At 40.3% G+C, this 20,820-nt stretch overlaps 1 protein-coding gene across 4 annotated transcripts in view; it reads left to right on the top strand.

The window, feature by feature from the left end:
• The window catches only part of LOC106609996 (microsomal triglyceride transfer protein), a 51,378-nt gene extending 31,814 nt beyond the window's left edge, over nucleotides 1-19,564 (top strand). For all 4 annotated transcript variants that reach the window (XM_014209081.2, XM_045722632.1, XM_014209079.2 and 1 more), the window contains 6 exons: nucleotides 4,792-4,889; nucleotides 9,504-9,625; nucleotides 14,175-14,402; nucleotides 14,776-14,900; nucleotides 17,861-18,031; nucleotides 18,175-19,564. In XM_014209081.2, coding sequence (XP_014064556.1) covers nucleotides 4,792-4,889; nucleotides 9,504-9,625; nucleotides 14,175-14,402; nucleotides 14,776-14,900; nucleotides 17,861-18,031; nucleotides 18,175-18,322 — 892 coding nt within the window. In that variant the 3' untranslated portion in view covers nucleotides 18,323-19,564. The remainder of the gene's footprint in view (nucleotides 1-4,791; nucleotides 4,890-9,503; nucleotides 9,626-14,174; nucleotides 14,403-14,775; nucleotides 14,901-17,860; nucleotides 18,032-18,174) is intronic.
• Nucleotides 19,565-20,820: the final 1,256 nt, after the last annotated feature.

Genomic DNA, 20,820 nt, shown 5'->3' on the forward strand with positions numbered 1-20,820 from the left:
GTCAGACCAGCGTTGAATAGACCTTAGCACGGGTTCTTCCTCTTTGAGTTTCTGCCTATAGGAAGGGAGGAGCAAAATGGAGTTGTGATCTGGTTTGCCGAAGGGAGGGCCATGTAGGCACCTCGAAAACGCGAGTAGCCTTTGATCTAATGTTTTTGCTAAGCGAGTACTACGGTCAATTTGTTGATAGAACTTCGATAGCGTTTTCCTCATTTGTATTGTTAAAATCCTCAGCAACAATAAATGCGGCTACAGGATATGTGGTTTCCTTGCCATGGTTAAATGTTTGCAGTTTGCATAAAGTCCAGCGTAATTCCTTGAGGGCCATTGTGGTATCGGCTTGAGGGGGAATACACACGGCTGTGACTAACCTAAAATAATTCTCTTGGAAGGTGATTGATTCTGGGTACTAACTCATAAACTTGGGATCGGGTTAATTATCAGGTATCCTATTGAAATATTGAGTGCTTAGGTTTAGAGGGTCTACACCAGAAGTTAACCTCTTAGTGACCCCTTCGAGATAGGATCCCGTTAACGGGATCGTTTGACAAAATAGCATGGCGCGAAATTCAAAACATCAAAAATCTAATAATTTCAATTTCTCAAACATACGACTATTTTACACCATTTTAAAGATACACTTCTCCTTAACCTGTTGAGGACAGATGTTCCGCTAGCGGAACCCCGTTCCGCCTGCGGAACCCCTAGCCAACAGCATCGCACGGCGCGAAATACAAAACCAACTAAAATACCACAATTGAATTTTCGCAAACAATCAACTATTTTACACCATTTTAAAGATAAGACTCTCGTTAATCAAACCACATTGTCCGATTTCAAAAAGGCTTTACAGCGAAAGCAAAACATTAGATTATGTTAGAAGAGTACATAGACACAAATAATCACAGTCATTTTCCAAGCAAGCATATATGTCACATAAACCCAAACCACAGCTAAATGCAGCACTAACCTTTGATCTTCATCAGATGACACTCCTAGGACATTATGTTATACAATACATGCATGTTTTGTTCAATCAAGTTCATATTTATATAAAAAAACAGCTTTTTACATTAGCATGTGATGTTCAGAACTAGCATACCCACCGCAAACTACTAAATTACTCATGATAAACGTTGACAAAATACATAACAATTATTTTAAGAATTATAGATACAGAACTCCTTTATGCAATCGCGGTGTCAGATTTTTAAATAGCTTTTCGGCGAAAGCACATTTTGCAATATTCTGAGTACATAGCTCGGCCATCACGGCTAGCTATTTTGACACCCACCAAGTTTGGGACAACCTAAACTCAGAATTACTATTAGAAAAATTGGATTACCTTTGCTGTTTTTTGTCAGAATGCACTCCCAGGACTTCTACTTCAACAACAAATGTTGTTTTGGTTCCAAATAATCCATAGTTATATTCAAATAGCTCCGTTTTGTTCGTGCGTTCAGGTCACTATCCGAAGGGTGACGCGCGAGCGCATTTCGTGACAAATGTCAAAATATTCCATTACCGTACTTAGAAGCATGTCAAACGCTGTTTAAAATCAATTTTTATGCTATTTTTCTCGTAAAATAGCGCTAATATTCCAACCGGGCAACATTGTATTCATTCAAAGGCTGAAAGAAAAAAATGGATTAGTCTCGTGACCACGCATCTCCAGTGTCACTGTCCCCAGGCTGACCACTTACAAATTCTGCTGCTGTTCTTTGCCCAGAGACAGCAGATACCCCATTCCACTTTCTGGCGGCTTTAGAGAGCCAATGGAAGCCTTAGAAAATGTCATGTTACAGCACAGATGCTTTATTTTCGATAGAGATGCAACAGAAGGACAACAAATTGTCAGACAGGGCACTTCCTGTATGGAATCTTCTCAGGTTTTGGCCTGCCATATGAGTTCTGTTATACTCACAGACACCATTTAAACAGTTTTAGAAACTTTAAGGTGTTTTCTATCCAAATCTACTAATTATATGCATATTCTAGGTTGTGGGCAGGAGTAGTAACCAGATTAATTCGGGTACGTTTTTTATCCGGCTGTGAAAATGCTGCAACCTATCCCAAAGAAGTTAATGTAACCACATTGTCCGATTTCAAAAAGGCTTTACAGCGAATGCAAAACATTAGATTATGTTAGGAGAGTACATAGACAAAAATAACCACACAGCCATTTTCCAAGCAAGGAGATATGTCACAGAAACCCAAAACACAGCTAATTGAAGCACTAACCTTTGACGATCTTCATCAGATGACACTCCTAGGACATCATGTTACACAATACATGTATGTTTTGTTCGATAAAGTTCATATTTATATCCAAAAACAGCATTTTACATTGGCGCGTGATGTTCAGAAAATGTATTCCCACCAAAACTTCCGGTGAATGAGCACAACAATTTACAAAAATACTCATCATAAACGTTGACAAAATACATTATTTTAAGAATTATAGATACAGTACTCCTTTATGCAACCGCTGTGTCAGATTTTCAAATAGCTTTTCGGCGAAAGCACATTTTCAATATTCTGAGTACATAGCTCGCCATCAAAGCAAGCTATACAGACACCCGCCAAGTTCTGGGGTCACCTAAACTCAGAATTAGTATTATAAATATTCTCTTACCTTTGCTAATCTTCGTCAGAATGCACTCCCAGGACTGCTACTTCCACAAGAAATGTTGTTTTTGTTTGTTATACTCACAGACACCATTCAAACAGTTTTAGAAACTTCAGAGTGTTTTCTATCCTAATCTACTAATAATATGCATATCCTAGCTTCTGGGCCAGAGTAGTAACCAGTTTAATTTGGGTATGTTTTTCATCCGGCCGTGAAAATACTGCCCCCTATCCCTAAGAGGTGGTTAAGTTAATTAATCTGTAGGAGGAAGGTAAATAGTGTGTGCAATTAAGCTTGGAATGTGCTGAGTGCAGGGAAAGCAATCACGTGGCAGGCATTGATAAGGGGAGAGAGACATGGATTAGTGATGAAGGGGGTCGAGGTCAGGTCACGTTAAGGTAGAAAGAACATTTTATTGCCGTATTGCTTAGTTTCCTGCCTAGCAGTAAAGATACAATGTTTGTTCAGATGTGTAGGAGGAGACTCAGCCTAGGATAAAGGGTTAAATATCAGCGCTTGTGTGAACAGTGTCTTTGTCTAATGCAGCTGTATTCATCCTCTGAGAAGAATAAACTTGGTTTAAGCTTTCATAGCGTCCGTTGAGTTTTTACTCTGAAATTACAGGTAATAGGTAAGGTAATACAGTCATCATTTTATTGTGAGGTATTCTAGGTCGGGTGAACAAAGGACTTTCTGTATGTTATCACAATCACACCATGAGTAGTTAATCATGAAACATACACCCCCGCCTTTCTTCTTCCCGGAGAGTTCTTTATTCCTGTCTGCGCGATGAACTGAGAATCCAGCTGGCTGTATGGACGGGGACAGTATATGTTACAGTCCCTGATGTCTCTCTGGAAGGAGATCCTCACCCTGAGCTCATCTACTTTATTGTCCAGAGACTCAACATTAGCAAGTAATATACTTGGAAGCGGTAGATGGTGTGCCCTCCTCCGCCTCCTGAGTCGGACTGAGTCCACTCCGAATACCTCTTCTCCGCTGGCGGCGTCTTGGAGCGGACTCTGGGATAAGTTCAATAGCCCTGGGGGGGTACAAAAAAGGATCCAATTCTTCTGATGGCTAGCCAATGGCTGACTTAGCTAGCTAGCTTGACTCTGTCTCAGACCCCTTGTCCCTCTCTCGGTGTTGTCGGTCTCCCCCCGGTCTTGGTCTTGACTCGGACTCAATTTTCTCCGGAATTGGTCTTGAATCATTCTCGCTTTAGGTGGTCTCGAATACAACACTGCCTCCTACCATACCCCGTTCAAAGACACTTAAATAATTTGCCTATTCACCCTCTGAATGACACACACACAATCCATGCCTCAAGGCTTAAAAAAATATTCTTTAACCTGTCTCCTCCCCTTCATCTACACTGATTTTTGAAGTGGATTTAACAAGTGACATCATCAATAAAGGATCATAGCTTTACCCTGGATTCACCTGGTCTGTCTATGTCATGAAAAGAGCAGGTGTTCATCATGTTTTGTACACTCTGTGTATGTGTATTGAAACTGTCAAAAGTTGAGTATTTGGTCCTGTATTCCAGGCACGAATGGTCCACCACCCAAAGGACATCCAGCCAACTTGACACAACTATGGGAGGCATTGGAGTCAACATGGCCAGTATTTGGTCCCATATTCCTAGCACACAATGATTACATCAAGGTTGTGACTCTACAAACATGTTGGATGCATTTTCTGTTTGTTTTGGTTGTGTTTTATATTATTTGTGCCCAATAGGAATTATTGGTAAATAATGTATTTTGTCATTTTGAAGTCACTTTTAAATAAGAATAGAATATGTTTCTAAACAGGTCTACATGAATGTAGATTCTAGCGTGATTATGGATAATCCTGACTGAATCGTGAATAATGATGAGTGAGTTAGAAAGTTATAGACGCACAAATATCATACCCCCAACACAACCTCTCACCATTACAATAACAGGGGAGGTTAGCATTTTGAGAGGGTATGATATTTATGCATCTAACTTTCTCACTCATCATTACAATTCATTCAGGATTATCGGTAATCATGGTAGCATCCACATTAACGTAGAAGTGTTTTAAAAACAAATTCTTATTTACAATAAAAGTGACTCCAAATTGACACACTACATTATTTACCATTCGTTTCTATTTGTCGCTACAATTTCCAGCAAAATTCTACGGCAAGCCATGAAGGACATGATCTCCCACAACTATGACCGCTTCTCCAAGGTTGGGTCATCCTCTGCTTTCTCTGGCTTCATGGCACGTAAGTGGCCCCCCCACATTTCTCCTGTTCAATATAAATGAAAAACTATTTCCACATTAAGGAATTTGAGTGCATTTTAAAGAATAATCGATACAGCTATAGTGGTTGCTCCACTAAAAGTTTTGTGATTATGCTGCAGTACTTAGAGGTAATTTGTGGTTTAGTACGGTACCCTGTGCCACCACTTTATTACTCCAGACCAGCTCAAGGGAGAGTTAGAACACTGATTATGCTTTTGGGTCCTACTGTGTCTCTGACAATGAATGGGCGACATAAACCTAAATAGAAGGTTCAAGGCACGAGGACAGGTGTGCACGGAATGTTCCTGCAGAGCTGTGCACATTAGACGGACCTAGCCCATGGGGAAGGAGGAGTGGGGGTGGACCCCCACCCCACCACACTGGGTAGCACAGAGCAACACTTTTTAAGGGGCATTGCACTAATAATGGCGCTGACTAGGGAAACGTTCCCACTGTTCTTAGTGCCAGTCTGTTTTAGTTTGAACGTGCAATGTAACTAATAATGGCATATTTATGCTTTCAGCTTGGAAAATTCTTCCAGCTTGGAAAATGTCATGGCTTCTGATAGGCATAATTGCAGTCAATTGGAGGTGTAAAAAGTTTTGAGAATGACACAAATATTATCACGAAGTCAGCTGCCTCAGTTTGTATGATGGCAATTTGCATATACTCCAGAATGTTATGAAGAGTAATCAGATGAATTGCAATTAATTGCAAAGTCCCTCTTTGCCATGCAAATGAACTGAATCCCCCCAAAAAACATTTCCACTGCATTTCAGCCCTGCCACAAAAGGACCAGCTGACATCATGTCAGTGATTCTCTCGTTAACAGAGGACAAGGCTGGAGATCACTCTGTCATGCTGATTGAGTTCGCATAACAGACTGGAAGCTTCAAAAGGAGGGTGGCGCTTGGAATCATTGTTCTTCCTCTGTCAACCATTGTTACCTACAAGGAAACACGTGCCATCATCATTGCTTTGCACAAAAAGCGCTTCACAGGCAAGGATATTGCTGACAGTAAGATTGCAACTAAATCAACCATTTATCGGATCATCAAGAACTTCAAGGAGAGCAGTTCAATTGTTGTGAAGAAGGCTTCAGGGCGCCCAAGAAAGTCCAGCAAGCGCCAGGACCGTCTCCTAAAGTTGATTCAGCTGCGGGATCGGGGCACCACCAGTACAAAGCTTGCTCAGGAATGGCAGCAGGCAGGTATGAGTGCATCTGCACGCACAGTGAGGCAAAGACTTTTGGAGGATGGCCTGGTGTCAAGAAGGGCAGCAGAGAAGCCACTTCTCTCCAGGAAAAACATCAGGGATAAACTGACCTTCTGCAGAAGGTACAAGGATTGGACTGCTGAGGACTGGGGTAAAGTCATTTTCTCTGATGAATCCCCTTTCCGATGGTTTGGGGCATCCAGAAAAAAGCTTCTCCGGAGAAGACAAGGTGAGCGCTACCATCAGTCCTGTGTCATGCCAACAGTAAAGCATCCTGAGACCATTCATGTGTGGGGTTGCTTCTCAGCCAAGGGAGTGGGCTCACTCACAATTTTGCCTAAGGACACAGCCGTGAATAAAGAATGGTACCAACACATCCTCCGACAGCAACTTCTCCCAACCATCCAGCAACAGTTTGGTGACGAACAATGCCTTTTCCAGCATGATGGAGCACCTTGCCATAAGGCAAAAGTGATAACTAAGTGGCTCGGGGAACAAAACATAAATATTTTGGGTCCATGGCCAGGAAACTACCCATTCTTTAATCCCATTGAGAACTTGTGGTCAAACCTCAAGATGCAGGTGGACAAACAAAACCCCACAAATACTTCAGTATTCCATAGTAACATCTGACAAAAATACAGTTAGGGGGAAAAAGTATTTGATCCCCTGCTGATTTTGTACGTTTGCCCACTGACAAAGAAATGATCAGTCTATAATTTAAGGTAGGTTTATTTGAACAGTGAGAGACAGAATAACAACGAAAAATCCAGAAAAACGCATGTCAAAAATGTTATAAATTGATTTGCATTTTATTGAGGGAAATAAGTATTTCACCCCCTCTCAATCAGAAAGATTTCTGGCTCCCAGGTGTCTTTTTATACATGTAACGAGCTGAGATTAGGAGCACACTCTAAAAGGGAGTGCTCCTAATCTCAGTTTGTTACCTGTATAAAAGACACCTGTCCACAGAAGCAATCAATCAATCAGATTCCAAACTCTCCACCATGGCCAAGACCAAAGAGCTCTCCAAGGATGTCAGGGACAAGATTGTAGACCTACACAAGGCTGGAATGGGCTACAAGACCATCGCCAAGCAGCTTGGTGAGAAGGTGACAACAGTTGGTGAGATTATTCGCAAATGGAAGAAACACAAAAGAACTGTCAATCTCCCTCGGCCTGGGGCTCCATGCAAGATCTCACCTCGTGGAGTTGCAATGATCATGAGAACGGTGAGGAATCAGCCCAGAACTACACGGGAGGATCTTGTCAATGATCTCAAGGCAGCTGGGACCATAGTCACCAAGAAAACAATTGGTAACACACTACGCCGTGAAGGACTGAAATCCTGCAGCGCACGCAAGGTCCCCCTGCTCAAGAAAGCACATATACATGCCCGTCTGAAGTTTGCCAATAAACATCTGAATGATTCAGAGGACAACTGGGTGAAAGTGTTGTGGTCAGATGAGGCCAAAATGGAGCTCTTTGGCATCAACTCAACTCGCCGTGTTTGGAGGAGGAGGAATGCTGCCTATGACCCCAAGAACACCATCCCCACCGTCAAACATGGAGGTGGAAACATTATGCTTTGGGGGTGTTTTTTTGCTAAGGGGACAGGACAACTTCACTGCATGAAAGGGACGATGGATGGGGCCATGTACCGTCAAATTTTGGGTGAGAACCTCCTTCCCTCAGCCAGGGCATTGAAAATGGGTCGTGGATGGGTATTCCAGCATGACAATGACCCAAAACACACGGCCAAGGCAACAAAGGAGTGGCTCAAGAAGAAGCACATTAAGGTCCTGGAGTGGCCTAGCCAGTCTCCAGATCGTAATCCCATAGAAAATCTGTGGAGGGAGCTGAAGGTTCGAGTTGCCAAACTTGAGTGTATGTTCATTTCTGGCCCACTGGGAATGTGATGAAAGAAATAAAAGCTGAAATAAATCATTCTCTCTACTATTATTCAGACATGTCACATTCTTAAAATAAAGTGGTGATCCTAACTGACCTAAAACAGGGAATTTTTACTAGGATTAAATGTCAGGAATTGTGAACTGAGTTGAAATGTATTTGGCTAAGGTGTATGTAAACTTCTGACTTCAACTGTATAATCAAGTTGATGGCACAGCCATATAGCCGGCACCTACGTAAAGCTGAGTGACTCACTCATTCATGGCTTTGGATCAAAATAAATAAGTACCAACTTTCTTTCTGATAGTCTTTAATAAAGAAATGTTTTGGTTATCCTGGCCTGGACCATGTACACCCATTATGGGCTATTATCAGGACAATATACCTTTACCAACACCTCTCTGTATTTTGATACTTTGTGGATGGGTGCTCCAGCAGTGCAAAATGCATTGCTACAGATGCAGGTTTGAAACCTGTGCCGGCTGCCACCGGGAGACCCATGATGCGGCTCTGGTTTAAATTTAGACTCCTCCAATCCTCTATATGTAATTATTTGCGGAGATTCGAGTCATATTTTTTGATATACTGTAGCCGACCTGAGTCTCACTAGTGTTGAGTAATGTGCTGTTAAAAGTGGTGTAGGTCTTGTTTTTTTAAGAGCATATTGAAGTTAGAAGCAATAGGATTTGAAGCAGAAGCCTACAACTATTTTACCACCGTTTCGCGCTGCTCTGAGACAAGCATGGGGACAGGTCTTGAGGTTTTTATTTTGACTGAATCTCCGTTTGGGTATTGGTTAGACTACAATTAGGGTGTAAAAATGTCATGCTCTTAGTGTAACCTTTATTTAACTAGGCAAGTCGGTTAAGAACAAATTCTTATTTACAAGAACAGCCTGCTCCTTCCTCCCCGTCGGGGAATTGAACCTCGGTCTCCCGCGTGCCTGAACGAAACAGGGATTCTTTAGCTAAATAGCCAAGTAAATAGCCTACTCCCAACTGTCACGTTGTACAGCGCCATATCTTCTGTTCCATCCTAACAGAAACTCAGAGGGATTTTCTTGGAATAGAAACACCATAAAATTAATCAAATTAATTAAGCAATATTTCTTAAAATCAGTCCCATATACTATGCTATTCCAAAAAAGGTTTTAATTTCTCTAGTACAGCCACTATTGAAGGCTATCAAATGCTTCTCAAAGATGCCCTCTGGCGGTCAAACTAGCACTAACTAGCATTAATGGTACCAGTGGTTGGTACCAGTGGTTGCCATAGAATTCTGCAGCACCACGTAAGCTGTGCTGCAGTACGCAGCAACTTTTTAAAGGAGGAACCACTGTATGTTATATAATCAGAGCTGGATGAAATTCATTCTCTTGTTGATTAGTCATTGCTGCCATGAGGCACAGTCACAGGCTCTGTTTTAATTACTGTATAATTATGTTTATAACTAAATCAACTTCCTGCAGGTACCGCTGATGCCACTACCACCTACAGTCTGGACATTCTGTACTCTGGCTCGGGGGTCCTCAGGAGGAGCAACATGAACATCTACGGAGCCAGTAACGGCGCCATGCTACATGGCCTTCAGGTAAGGAGAATGAATTGGTGAATTGATAATGAAGAAATTATATTATTATATTTACAGTGCCTTCAGAAAGTATTCCAGGGTTTGCACAAGGTGCTTGAGGTGCTTAAAGTACTTGAATTTGGCACTCTGAAATTCAAGTACTGGAATACCTTAAATCAGACATTTTCTCAAGTTGCTAGTTGAAAATACTTGAATTAAAATGAGAAGAGTACAAAAAATGATCAAATATGTCAATATGAAAAATATTAGGAAAATGTGATCTAATTTCATGGCAAGTTTTATTTCCTCATGTATTCCGCGCTCTGTTTGCCAGGCGAGCTCACTCATTCCACCCACACTGGCGCCAGGCAGGTACAGAACTGACTGATTAGGCGATGCCAAACGTCAATTCGATAGCTGAAATGCCAGGCAAATGTAGATGTAATCCTTCCTGGCAGGATATTGATGTTTATCAATGGGGTTTGCCAGACCCAACCAGGGATGTAGTAGAAAGTAAACACAATTTACACACCTTATTTATTTGTGAAATTGCGTTTACCCACTTATCATTGCGTTCCAAGCATTGATCAACGCTCAGGAGGCTTCTTGATCTGAGTTCTAATCACGCGAACGAGTGGAATCATGAGTAATTAATGTATGCTCGTTATGTTTTCCTGCTCCCCCGGAATTGGCTTGTTAGCAGTGCATTCATTCACTACTCTGTCCAACGGGAAACTCCACCCATGACCTAGAAAGGTGAAACGAACTAGCTCAGTAGAGACCTACAGTAGCAAGTGGCAGAGAGACCGCTGACAGTGGGAATTTTTTTATCATCCCTTGACTCCTGCTGTGTCAACAGACATCCCCCAAACAAAAACCACCTAACTCTTTGAGAATGAGTGTACAACTGGTAAATAGTCACAGATATTTCAGTAAGCTAGGTATCTCAAGGGCTGGCTATTAGCCAGGTAGCTAGCTATAACTATGCTGAACAAAAATATAAACGCAACATGCAACAATTTCAACAATTTTACTGAGTTACAGTTCGTATAAGGAAATCAGTCAATTGAAATGCATTCCTTAGGCTCTAATCTAGGGATTTCACATGAGTGTGCAGGTGCACAGCCATGGGTGGGCCTGGGAGGGCATAGGCTCACCCACTGTGGAGCCAGGCCCAGCCAATAAGAATATGTTGTTTTCCCACAAAAAAGGCTTTATTACAGACAGAAATACTCCTCAGTTTCATCAGCTGTCTGGGTGGCTGGTCTTAGACGATCCCGCAGGTGAAGAAGCCGGATGTGGAGGTCCAGGGGTGTAGTGGTTAAATGTGGTATTACCCTGGTATTCACACCCCTTGACTTTTTCCAAATCTTTTTGTTATTAAGTGGGATTAAAATGTATTTAATTGTCATTTTTTTTGTCAACAATCTACACAAAATACTCTGTCGAAGTGGGAACAAAAATTCTAGCATTTGTAAATATATATGAAAAATATATATGGAAAATAAATCACAAATATATCTTCATTATATAAGTATTCAACCCCCTGAGTCGATACATATTAGAATCACCTTCGCAGTGGTTACAGCTTTGCGTCTTTCTGGGTGAGTCTCTGAGAGCTTTCCACACCTGGATTGTGCAACATTTTCCCCATTTTATTATTTTCAAAATTCATATTGGTTGTTTATCATTGCAAGACAACCATTTTCAGGTCTTGCCATAGATTTTGAGGCAGATTTAAGTAATAACTTAACTTGACCACTCAGGAACATTCACTGTCTTTTTGGTAAGCATCTCCGGTTTACATTCGGTCTTTTAGGTGTTTTAGGTTATTGTCCTGCTGAATGGTGAATTTATCTTCCACTGTCTGGTGGAAAGCAGACTGAACCAGGTTTTCCTCTAGGATTTCACATGTGCTTAGCTCCATTCTGTTTCTTTTCTCTCCTGAAAAACTCCCCAGTCCTTGGCATTCCCATAACATGATGCAGCCACCACTATGCTTGAAAATATGAGGAGTGGTACTCTTATGTTTGGGGCTAATCCAATACAACACATAACACTTTGTATTCAGAACCAAAAGGGCATTGCTTTGCCACATTTTTTGCAGTATTGCTTTAGTGCCTTGTTTAAAACAGTATGCATGTTTTATAATATTTTTATTCTGTACAGGCTTCCTTCTTGTCAATTAGGTTACTATTATGGAGTAACTACCATGTTGGTGATCCATCCACAGTTTTCTCCTATCACAGCCATTAAACTCTGCAACTGTTGTAAAGTCACTGTTGGCCTCATGGTGAAATCCCTGAGCGGTTTCCTTCCTCTCTGGCAACATAGTTAGGAAGGACTCCTGTATATTTGTAGTGACTGGGTGTATTGATACACTTTAGATGGTGTAATTAATAACTTCACTACATTCTCAAAGGGATATTTAATGTCTACTTCTACCAATAGGTGCTCTATTCTGTGAGGCATTGGAAAACCTCCCTGGTCTTTGGTTTAATCTGTGTTTGAAATGCACTGCTCAACTGAGGGACCTTACAATTATCTGTATGTGTGGGGTACAGAGATGAGAGAGTCATTCAAAAATCATGTTTAACACTATTATTGCGCTCAGAGTGAGTCCATATAACTTATTATGACTTGTTAAACAAATGTTTACTCCTGAACTTATTTAGGCTTGCCATAACAAAGGGATTGAATACTTATTGACCCAAGACATTTCTGCTTTTAATTTGTAACTAATTTGTTAAAAAAAAAAAAAATGTAAGTCTGGATTTAACACAACAAAATGTGGAAAAAGTCAAGAGGTGTGAATACTTTGAAGGCACTATGTCACTATCATTGTGTTATTATATTCCATGTAATTTATCAGAAACTTTTATCCAAAGCGATTTTCTGTTATAGGGTTTTACCTCGATCATTTTAATATTATACAGTGTGTATCATAATTATTCAAATTGTGTTGCATTACAAGGGGGTCTTTTTTGTCATTGACCTAAATAAAATACTCTGTCGAAGTCAAAATAATGTTTTTATTTTTTATTATTATTATAAAAATGTAATAACTAACATATAGTCGTTGCGTAAGCCTAAATTAGCTCAGGAGTCAAATGTGTCTTAACAAATCACATAAAAAGTTACATGTGTGAACTAATAGGGGTTGACATTGTTTTTGCAGCACCTGTAAGGTCCTTCAGTCAAGTATTGAATTTCAAGCACAGATTCGACTACAAAGACCAGGGAGCTTTTCGAAAGCCTAATAAACAAGGGCAGTGATCGGTAGAGGAGTAACAATGACAAATCAGACATTAAATATCTCTTTAAGCATGGTCAAGTTAATAATTATGCTGTGGATGATGTATTAAACCACCCAGACATATCAGAGATACAGTCATCCTTCTGAACTGAGCTGCAGGATAGGAAGGAAACTGCTCAGGGGTGTCACCATGAAGCCATTGGCGATTTTAAAATAACTACGGAGTTCAATGAATGTGATGGGGGGGGAATGTAGGATGGATCAACAACATTGACGTGACTCCACAATAATGACCTAAATGAGTGAAAAGAAGATTAAAAAGATACAGAATAAAAATATTCCAAAACATGCATCCTGTATGCAGCAAGGCACTAAAGTAATACTGGGGGGGGGGAGAATGCAAAGGAATACACTTTTTGGCCTAAATGCAAAGCTTTAATGTATGGGGAAAATCCAACACATCACTGAGTAACTGCCTCCTTATTTTCAAGCATGGTGGTGGCTGCATCATGGTATGCTTGACATCGGCAAAGACTCGGGAGTTTTTCAGGATAAAATGAAAAAAGAGAGAGCTAAGGACAGGCAAAAGCCTAGAGGAAAGCCTGCTTCAGTCTGCTTTACACGTAAGGAATTTACCTTTCAGCAGGACAATAACCTACAACACAAGGCCAAATCTACATTGGAGTTGCTTACCAAGAAGACAGTGAATGTTCCTGAGTGTTTTGACTTGAATCTGCTTGAAAATCTTTGGCAAGACTTGAAAATTGCTATCTAGCCATGATCCCCAACATCTTGACAGAGCTTGAATAATTTTTAAAAGAATAATGGGCGAATATTGGTGTACAAAGCTCTTAGAAACTCACAGCTGTCATTATGATTATAACATGTATTGATTATAACATGTATTGACTCGGGTGTGAATACTTATCTAGTCAAGGAACATAAGTGTTTTAATTTTCAAATAATCGGTAACAAATGTTACTGTTTTCTGTAGATCATTGACCAAAAATGACATTGAAATCCTTTGTAACACAATAAAATGTGAAGAAATCCAAGGGGGGTGAATACTTATGATACCCACTGTATATGTAGTCATGTAGAAGAGCAGAAGCGAAGATCTTGCATGCTCTTGGGTTAAGTTTGCCTTAGATACAGCTTATTTTATTGGGAAAAATGCAAAACTGACCCAAGATCACTGTTTAGGGGCAACTTCACCTTACACTGACTTGCTGCACTCAACTAAGGAAGGTGGACCAACCAACAGTGCCGACTTGTTGACACTTAGATTGCCATATTTTATCTCTCGCTCTCCAGGTGGCGATTGAGGCGCAAGGCATGGAGTCCCTGATTGCGGCCAAGCCGGACGAAGGCGAGGAGGACCTGGAGTCCTTCGCTGGGATGTCGGCCCTGCTCTTCGACGTCCAGCTGCGGCCTGTGACCTTCTTCAAGGGTTACAGTGACCTCATGTCCAAGATGTTCTCCATGTCCGGCGAGCCCATGAACGTGGTCAAGGGCCTGATCCTGCTCACTGACCACTCCCAGGTTGGCACTCTCTTAAATCAATGACTCAACCAATGAATCAGTCAGTCAATCCATCAAACAATCAGTCAATCAAACTTCATTTCAAATGTATTTAAAAAAAACAATCACAACACACAAATGAACTGAGTTCATTCGACTTGTTCTTGTGTATCATATAAAGTCACTGATGCCTCTGACATTTTTTTTACAAATTTCTTCATATAGACTCGTATAAACTATTATATGTGTTGGTATCCGCCTAGGCCACATTTTAGTTGTCAATGCCTTGTTCAGCCACTTGGTTTCAAACCTCTCTGACACTAGCACTCACTGGCCCGGATGGGCAAGCAGCTATTGTGTTTTCACTCCTGTTTTCTCTCCTACATCATTTCAGGTCATCCAACTTCAGTCTGGGCTGAAGGCCAACGCCGAGTTCCAGGGTGGTTTGGCCATCGACATCTCAGGAGGCATGGAGGTCAGCCTGTGGTACAGGGAGTCAAAGACCAGCGTCAACAACAAGTAGGGAACCTGGGTTCAATAGTGATGGGCAGAATGCAAACAAAAACACTTTTACAATTGGAGCATTCTTCTCATATGTTGCCAACTGAATGTACTTAGTCATGCTTGTCGTTGGATAGTTTTGAATAATCATCTTTTGGTGGGCTCAGATTAGACAAAAAGGCCAAGATTCAATCCAGTGCGTTTTTATGGAATAGTGCACTATATCTGACTTTTAAGTGAAGTTATGCTTAAGTCGACATGTGCAGCATTTACAAACTCAATTGGTAATACATGATTGACGTTAACTGCACAATCTAAAAATGACACCTGATTCATTTCATCCACTGATTCATAGAGCATGCTCGCAAGTGGCGACGTGACTATTCTTGTCTCCATCAGATATATGTGAAGGTGACATCATTTCATTCAGCACTAGATTAGAGTAGTTGACTGGCTGATGCTTGCTGTCAATGCAAACACAATAGCCAGAAAACAACATCATCGGTCCAGTAGATAAATATGTGACATAATCCAGTGATGGAGATGGAACTGTAAAGCGCCTATCTAGATTCTAAGACTTTACAGGAATCAGGGACCGTATTCATAAAGGGCCCGATTTCAGATTTAGTACATTCACACCTTTTCCTACACACGCCTTTCCTACGCACGTCTCAGAAGTTGGTATTCAGACTTACCTTATGCAGGTGCGTAACGGGCCTTGCAGGCATGGTTCCCTTTTGTGCGCTGAATACATTTTGAATTCAACTGCTGAAAACCCTCCCACTTGCTGGCCAACAGATTTTCTCATGGAGTTTTCATTCAATAGGGTTTTCAGTACATTTATCTAAAGCCATCCCTTTACATTTGGTGTACCTTTTTAATTAGAATTTTCTCTACAGACTCAGTAGAATGTATGGAGACAACGGTTCAGAATATTAGGGATCAATGAAGTAAAGCCATGTAAATACACGCATATTCGTCTCCATTTCAGCACCAATTGGTAGATGAATGAAATGCAAGATCAGAGTATATCATTTAGGGTTAGGAAAGTGTTTATGAATAATAAAAAAATAAAAACTGGTTTTGAGAGACTTTACGCACAAAATATATTGGTGAATCAAAAATACAGTGATTTGATTCATCCTGAAAGTTGGCATGTTCAATTGTTCAGTCCCTGAAATATTGGAAGGTGAGAAAAGTGTACAGTGGAGGTTGAACAGTAGTCCTACAAATCTACCCTAATAATACCCACTAATCATGGAACTGTGATAAAGACGGTCCAGTCATCGTGAGCCTGGCTGCACGTTTAAAACACTGGTCTGCATTCCAGAATTATTCAAATAGGCTATACATCCTAAATTATTGCACAACTTGTAATATATTAGCCTAATATGATTCACTTTTGCTAGCGATCCTCAGGAACATCCACGCAAACATGACAGAGGAAAGAAAGGTAAACTAACAATGTAACGGAATGATGCAAAATGTAAGAAAACTAACACTAAAGTCAGTGACCGTTATAAATGTATGTAGGTATAACTGATGTTAGCTACTGATAGTGGCTAATATTTTACACGATACAAATGGTAAAAAATACAGTGAATAGTATTTTAACTATATTATAATTAAAACATTCTAGAAATCATAAATCGACTCGGTAGGTTTGGAGCTATACTGTCATTTGCGCAGAAGTCTACAAGTTTAAGCCCAGCATTTCATCAACTTCACTGTGGAAAAGGTGAAATGTTCCTCCTGGATATCATAAGGTGAATGCACCAATTTGTAAGTTGCTCTGGATAAGAGCGTCTGCTAAATGATGTAAATGTAAATGTTGACATGCTTCAGTTAGCTGCCATATGACTTGTTTTGTATTTGTCTCCAGCGTTCATAAGGTAAAATAGATCTAAAATGATTGTGATTGATTGATATTTACAATTCCCTTATCCAAAAGGTTTACTCATTTACCTAGCACTTACCATTTTTTGTAAATTACAGTGCATAGAGAATGGTGTTACTACTTTTGTAAAAAAACAAAGTAGATGTTCCACATGGAACCGACAGATTTCTGGACCTTATTCATCATTTCATTGCGCATAAAGGTGGTGGAATTATGAGGGAGTGAAGGTCAGAATACAGTGTATCTGTAGACACACCTCCACCACACCTTCTTCATTTCTTTGATCTCCACTCCAAACGAATGGCGGGTGAATAGCATGCTATTCCCCCAAAGCGTCTCAGACTAGGATCAGGTCTCCCCGGTCCATGTTGTAATCTTATTCAAAAAGGCAAAACTGATCTTAGATCAGCAATCCTACTATAAGACATTTAATTCCAGTGCTTGTATCACCTATTTGAGCCTAATGGTCTTGTCTTGACAATGTCAAGTTGTTATCCAAGAAGTGATTTGGTAGGTCTGATCTTAGTGCCATTGGGATTGTTCCTCCAAATATACTAGTTGAAGAAATGAAATTTGCTCGATTCATGACTTCCTAGAGTTGGAACGCTGATCTGGATACTGTAGATAGACTTTCTTGGTCTTTGTTTCGCGATGGCATTTTAGGTGACATTCTGTGTTGGCTCAAAGTCAACAAGGGGAATGGCAGAGGCAGGTGTATGGATCCTCTCCTCTGATAATAGACCAGCAGGCTATCTATAGTGACATCTAGGCCAAAGGCATGCTTCCACAGACAGACAGACAGGTTTTTCAGATGGCTTGGCAGTGGCCATTTTGCTTTGAGATTTCAAGCAGAGAAATATGACGATAGCGGTTTCATATTCAGGCATTCTCAAGTTTGTAAGAGATTTTTGTCACACCTCTATGTCCACCACCAGTCACCACCTGTTAATTGTATGTTGAGTTAAAAGGCATTTTACCGGTCAAAGGCTAACCAAATGCAATTGAATCTTTATTTGAGAAAAAACACATTATTCCGATCCACCCACCCACCCATTTTTAATCTGTAATTGTCTATTTGCAGGGGAGCCATGGTGGTGACCGGGAACGTGACAGTGGACATGGACTTTGTGCGCACTGGGATGGAAGTGAGCTTTGAGACAGAGGCGTCTCTAGACTTCATCACCACGGTCCAGTTCTCGGAGTACCCTTTCCTGGTGTGCATGCAGATGGACAAGACCACCTTCCCCTTCAGGTAGGCCAGGGCTAAGACCAATTGCAGCCTAGTGAATTCTACATTGTATTTTCAGTGAATTAGGAATGAGAAAATGGCTCATAATTACACCTGTACAGTCTCTGATTACATAGCTCATGAATTGACATTGTCCATTATTGCAGTGAGTCCCTAACAAAATACGAGAGCCTGCCATCAGGGAAGAGCTATGTGTCGCGCAGGGGCCACAAGCAGCTGTTGCCTGGCTCAGAGTTCCCTCTCCACCAAGAGAATTCCAACATGTGCAAGAGGGTGTTTGACTCAGACTTGTAGTCTTCTCCATGTTAATCCATCGGTAAGAAGATGGAAGATCTTTTGCAGAGTGTAGAGAGTTATGGGCCAACAATCCTATTTTGTTATAACGTCATAGTGTAAACAGTGTGTTGTATGAGGCGGATAAATGGATGCTAGCTAGCTAAGATATGACCATTTGTAAAATGGCAAAAGTGAACTGTCTTGTGCCTTTTTTGTTGATCTGATTGGAAATTGCGTACATTTATTTAATCTCTTACATCAGAGTTCTGTTTACTGCAAAATCGCTAACTAGCGGCTAACTTGCTAGCTGTTTACTACTATTTATCTCCCTTTCGATCTCCACAACACAATGCACAGTGTGACAATAGTGTAATAGGGTTATTCTTCCAATGAGTCCTACTTGACATTCTGGCTGAAGAGTTATTTATTATTATTTAAAAAAAAATGTTAAAGCTTTCCAGGAACACCTACTGTATCACACCACATGCATGTTTACATTCTTAATTCAACTTTTTTTTTTCAAATCAGGAATTTCTGTGGTGCCTTTTTATGAATTTGTTTGCATATCTATTTATATGGGTATAGGAGTCATATACATTATGTGGTATATACTCAATATAGCTAAGTGATACAACACAATATTCACCTATGTAAATATGGTACATAGCATTGGGTGAGCTGATGCTATGGTTGAATTTACTGGCATTTACATAAATGCTCACATTACAGTTTCTAGATTTTGTTTAATTGAAGACATTGACGTGGTTTCCAAGGCTGCAAAGATTGAATTACAGTAAAGTCATTGCGTAACAATGTAAAATAATGTTTACAGTACTTGATTCACTCTGTAGCTAGCTTGAAGGAGCTGTTACATGAGACCAGATAACACAGGGTTAATTTATTGAATTCATTTCTGATTTTAACTTCTAGATGTTAAACATGTATATCAATAGGAAAGTGTCTGATGAATTTATTTACACATTTGTAATTGATCCTATTTAAATAATTGTGTCCCGTATGAAATGTGACTTGATATTATAATTATTACATTAAGCCTTTGATATATTTTTTTGTACCATAGTTTGAGATCAGTTTATTAGGGTTTGTACTTGACCAACAACAAAGAGTGCACTGGAACCACTATGCCCCATTGGCTTGTAAGTGTATAAGGAAATTGTACATACAGTATGCAGTGCTTTTCTGGCATTACACTAGTGTGCATGTGTAAGATTAATTTCAATAAAGCTATGAAAACCAGAATGGAAATTGTATGTCTTTTGACCTTTCCCACTAACATTACTGACCTGTACATGGCCATTGTACCTACTTGGTTAAGCTATCAGAACACTGGTTTACCTGACATGTCTTTTAGATGATGATAATAATAACAGATTTCCTGTGTGGCTTGTTCAGTTTGACCATTTTAACGCATGTCAATCATAGTAGAAAGGTATGGTAAGAAGTACAGTACATATAAGGGATATTTACAGATAGTTCCTTCAAAGTATTCATACCCCTAGATTTATTCCACATTTTGTTGTGTTACAGCCTGAATTAAGGATGGATTAAATAAATAAAAATTCTCACCCATCTACAGACAATACCCCATAATGACAAAGTGAAAACATGTTTTAAAACATTTTTGCAAATGTATTGAAAATTAAATACAGGATTATTTACGTAAGTATTCATGCCCCTTTGTTATAACACTTCAAATTGAGCTCAGGTGCATCCAATTTCTTTTGATCATCCTTGAGATGTCTCTACAACTTGATTGGAGCCCACCTTTGGCCAATTCAGTTGTTTACACATGATTTAGAAAGAAATACACCTGTCTATAACAATTGACAGTGCATGTCAGAGCAGAAACCATACCATGAAGTCCAAGGAACTGTCTGTAGATCTGCAAGATGATAGAATTGTGATTAGGCATATAGCTGGAGTAGAAAACCATTTCTAGAGTTTCCAAAAGCACAGTGGTCTCCATCATTGGGAAATTGAAAAGGTATGGAACTACCCAGACTCTGCCTTGAGCCGGCTGTCCGAACAAACTGAGCAACCGGGCAAGAAGGACCTTGGTCAGGGAGGTGACCAAGAACCCAAAGACCACTCTGACAGAACTACTGAGTTCCTTGGCTGAGATGGGAGAACCTGCCAGAAGGACAACAGTCTCTACAGCACATCACCAATCTGGACTTTATGGGAGAGTGGCCAGATGGAAGCCACTCCTGTGAAAAAGGAATATGACAACACACCTGGAGTTTGCAAAAAGGCAAGTGAAAGACTCCGAGCATAAGGCAAAAGATTATGTGGTCCGATGAGACAAATTTTACTCTGTAGTCTGAATGCAAAGCACTATGTCTGGAGAAAAGCAGGCACAGATCATCACCCATCTAACACCATCCCTACCGTGAATCATGGTGGTGGCAGCATCATGCTATGGGGATGCTTTTCAGCGGTAGAGATTGGTAAGGATAGAGGGAACAATTAGTGGAGCCAAATACAGGAAAATCCTT

The sequence above is a fragment of the Salmo salar genome, chromosome ssa08, assembly GCF_905237065.1.
Source record: "Salmo salar chromosome ssa08, Ssal_v3.1, whole genome shotgun sequence".
NCBI classification, from domain to species: Eukaryota; Metazoa; Chordata; class Actinopteri; order Salmoniformes; family Salmonidae; genus Salmo; species Salmo salar.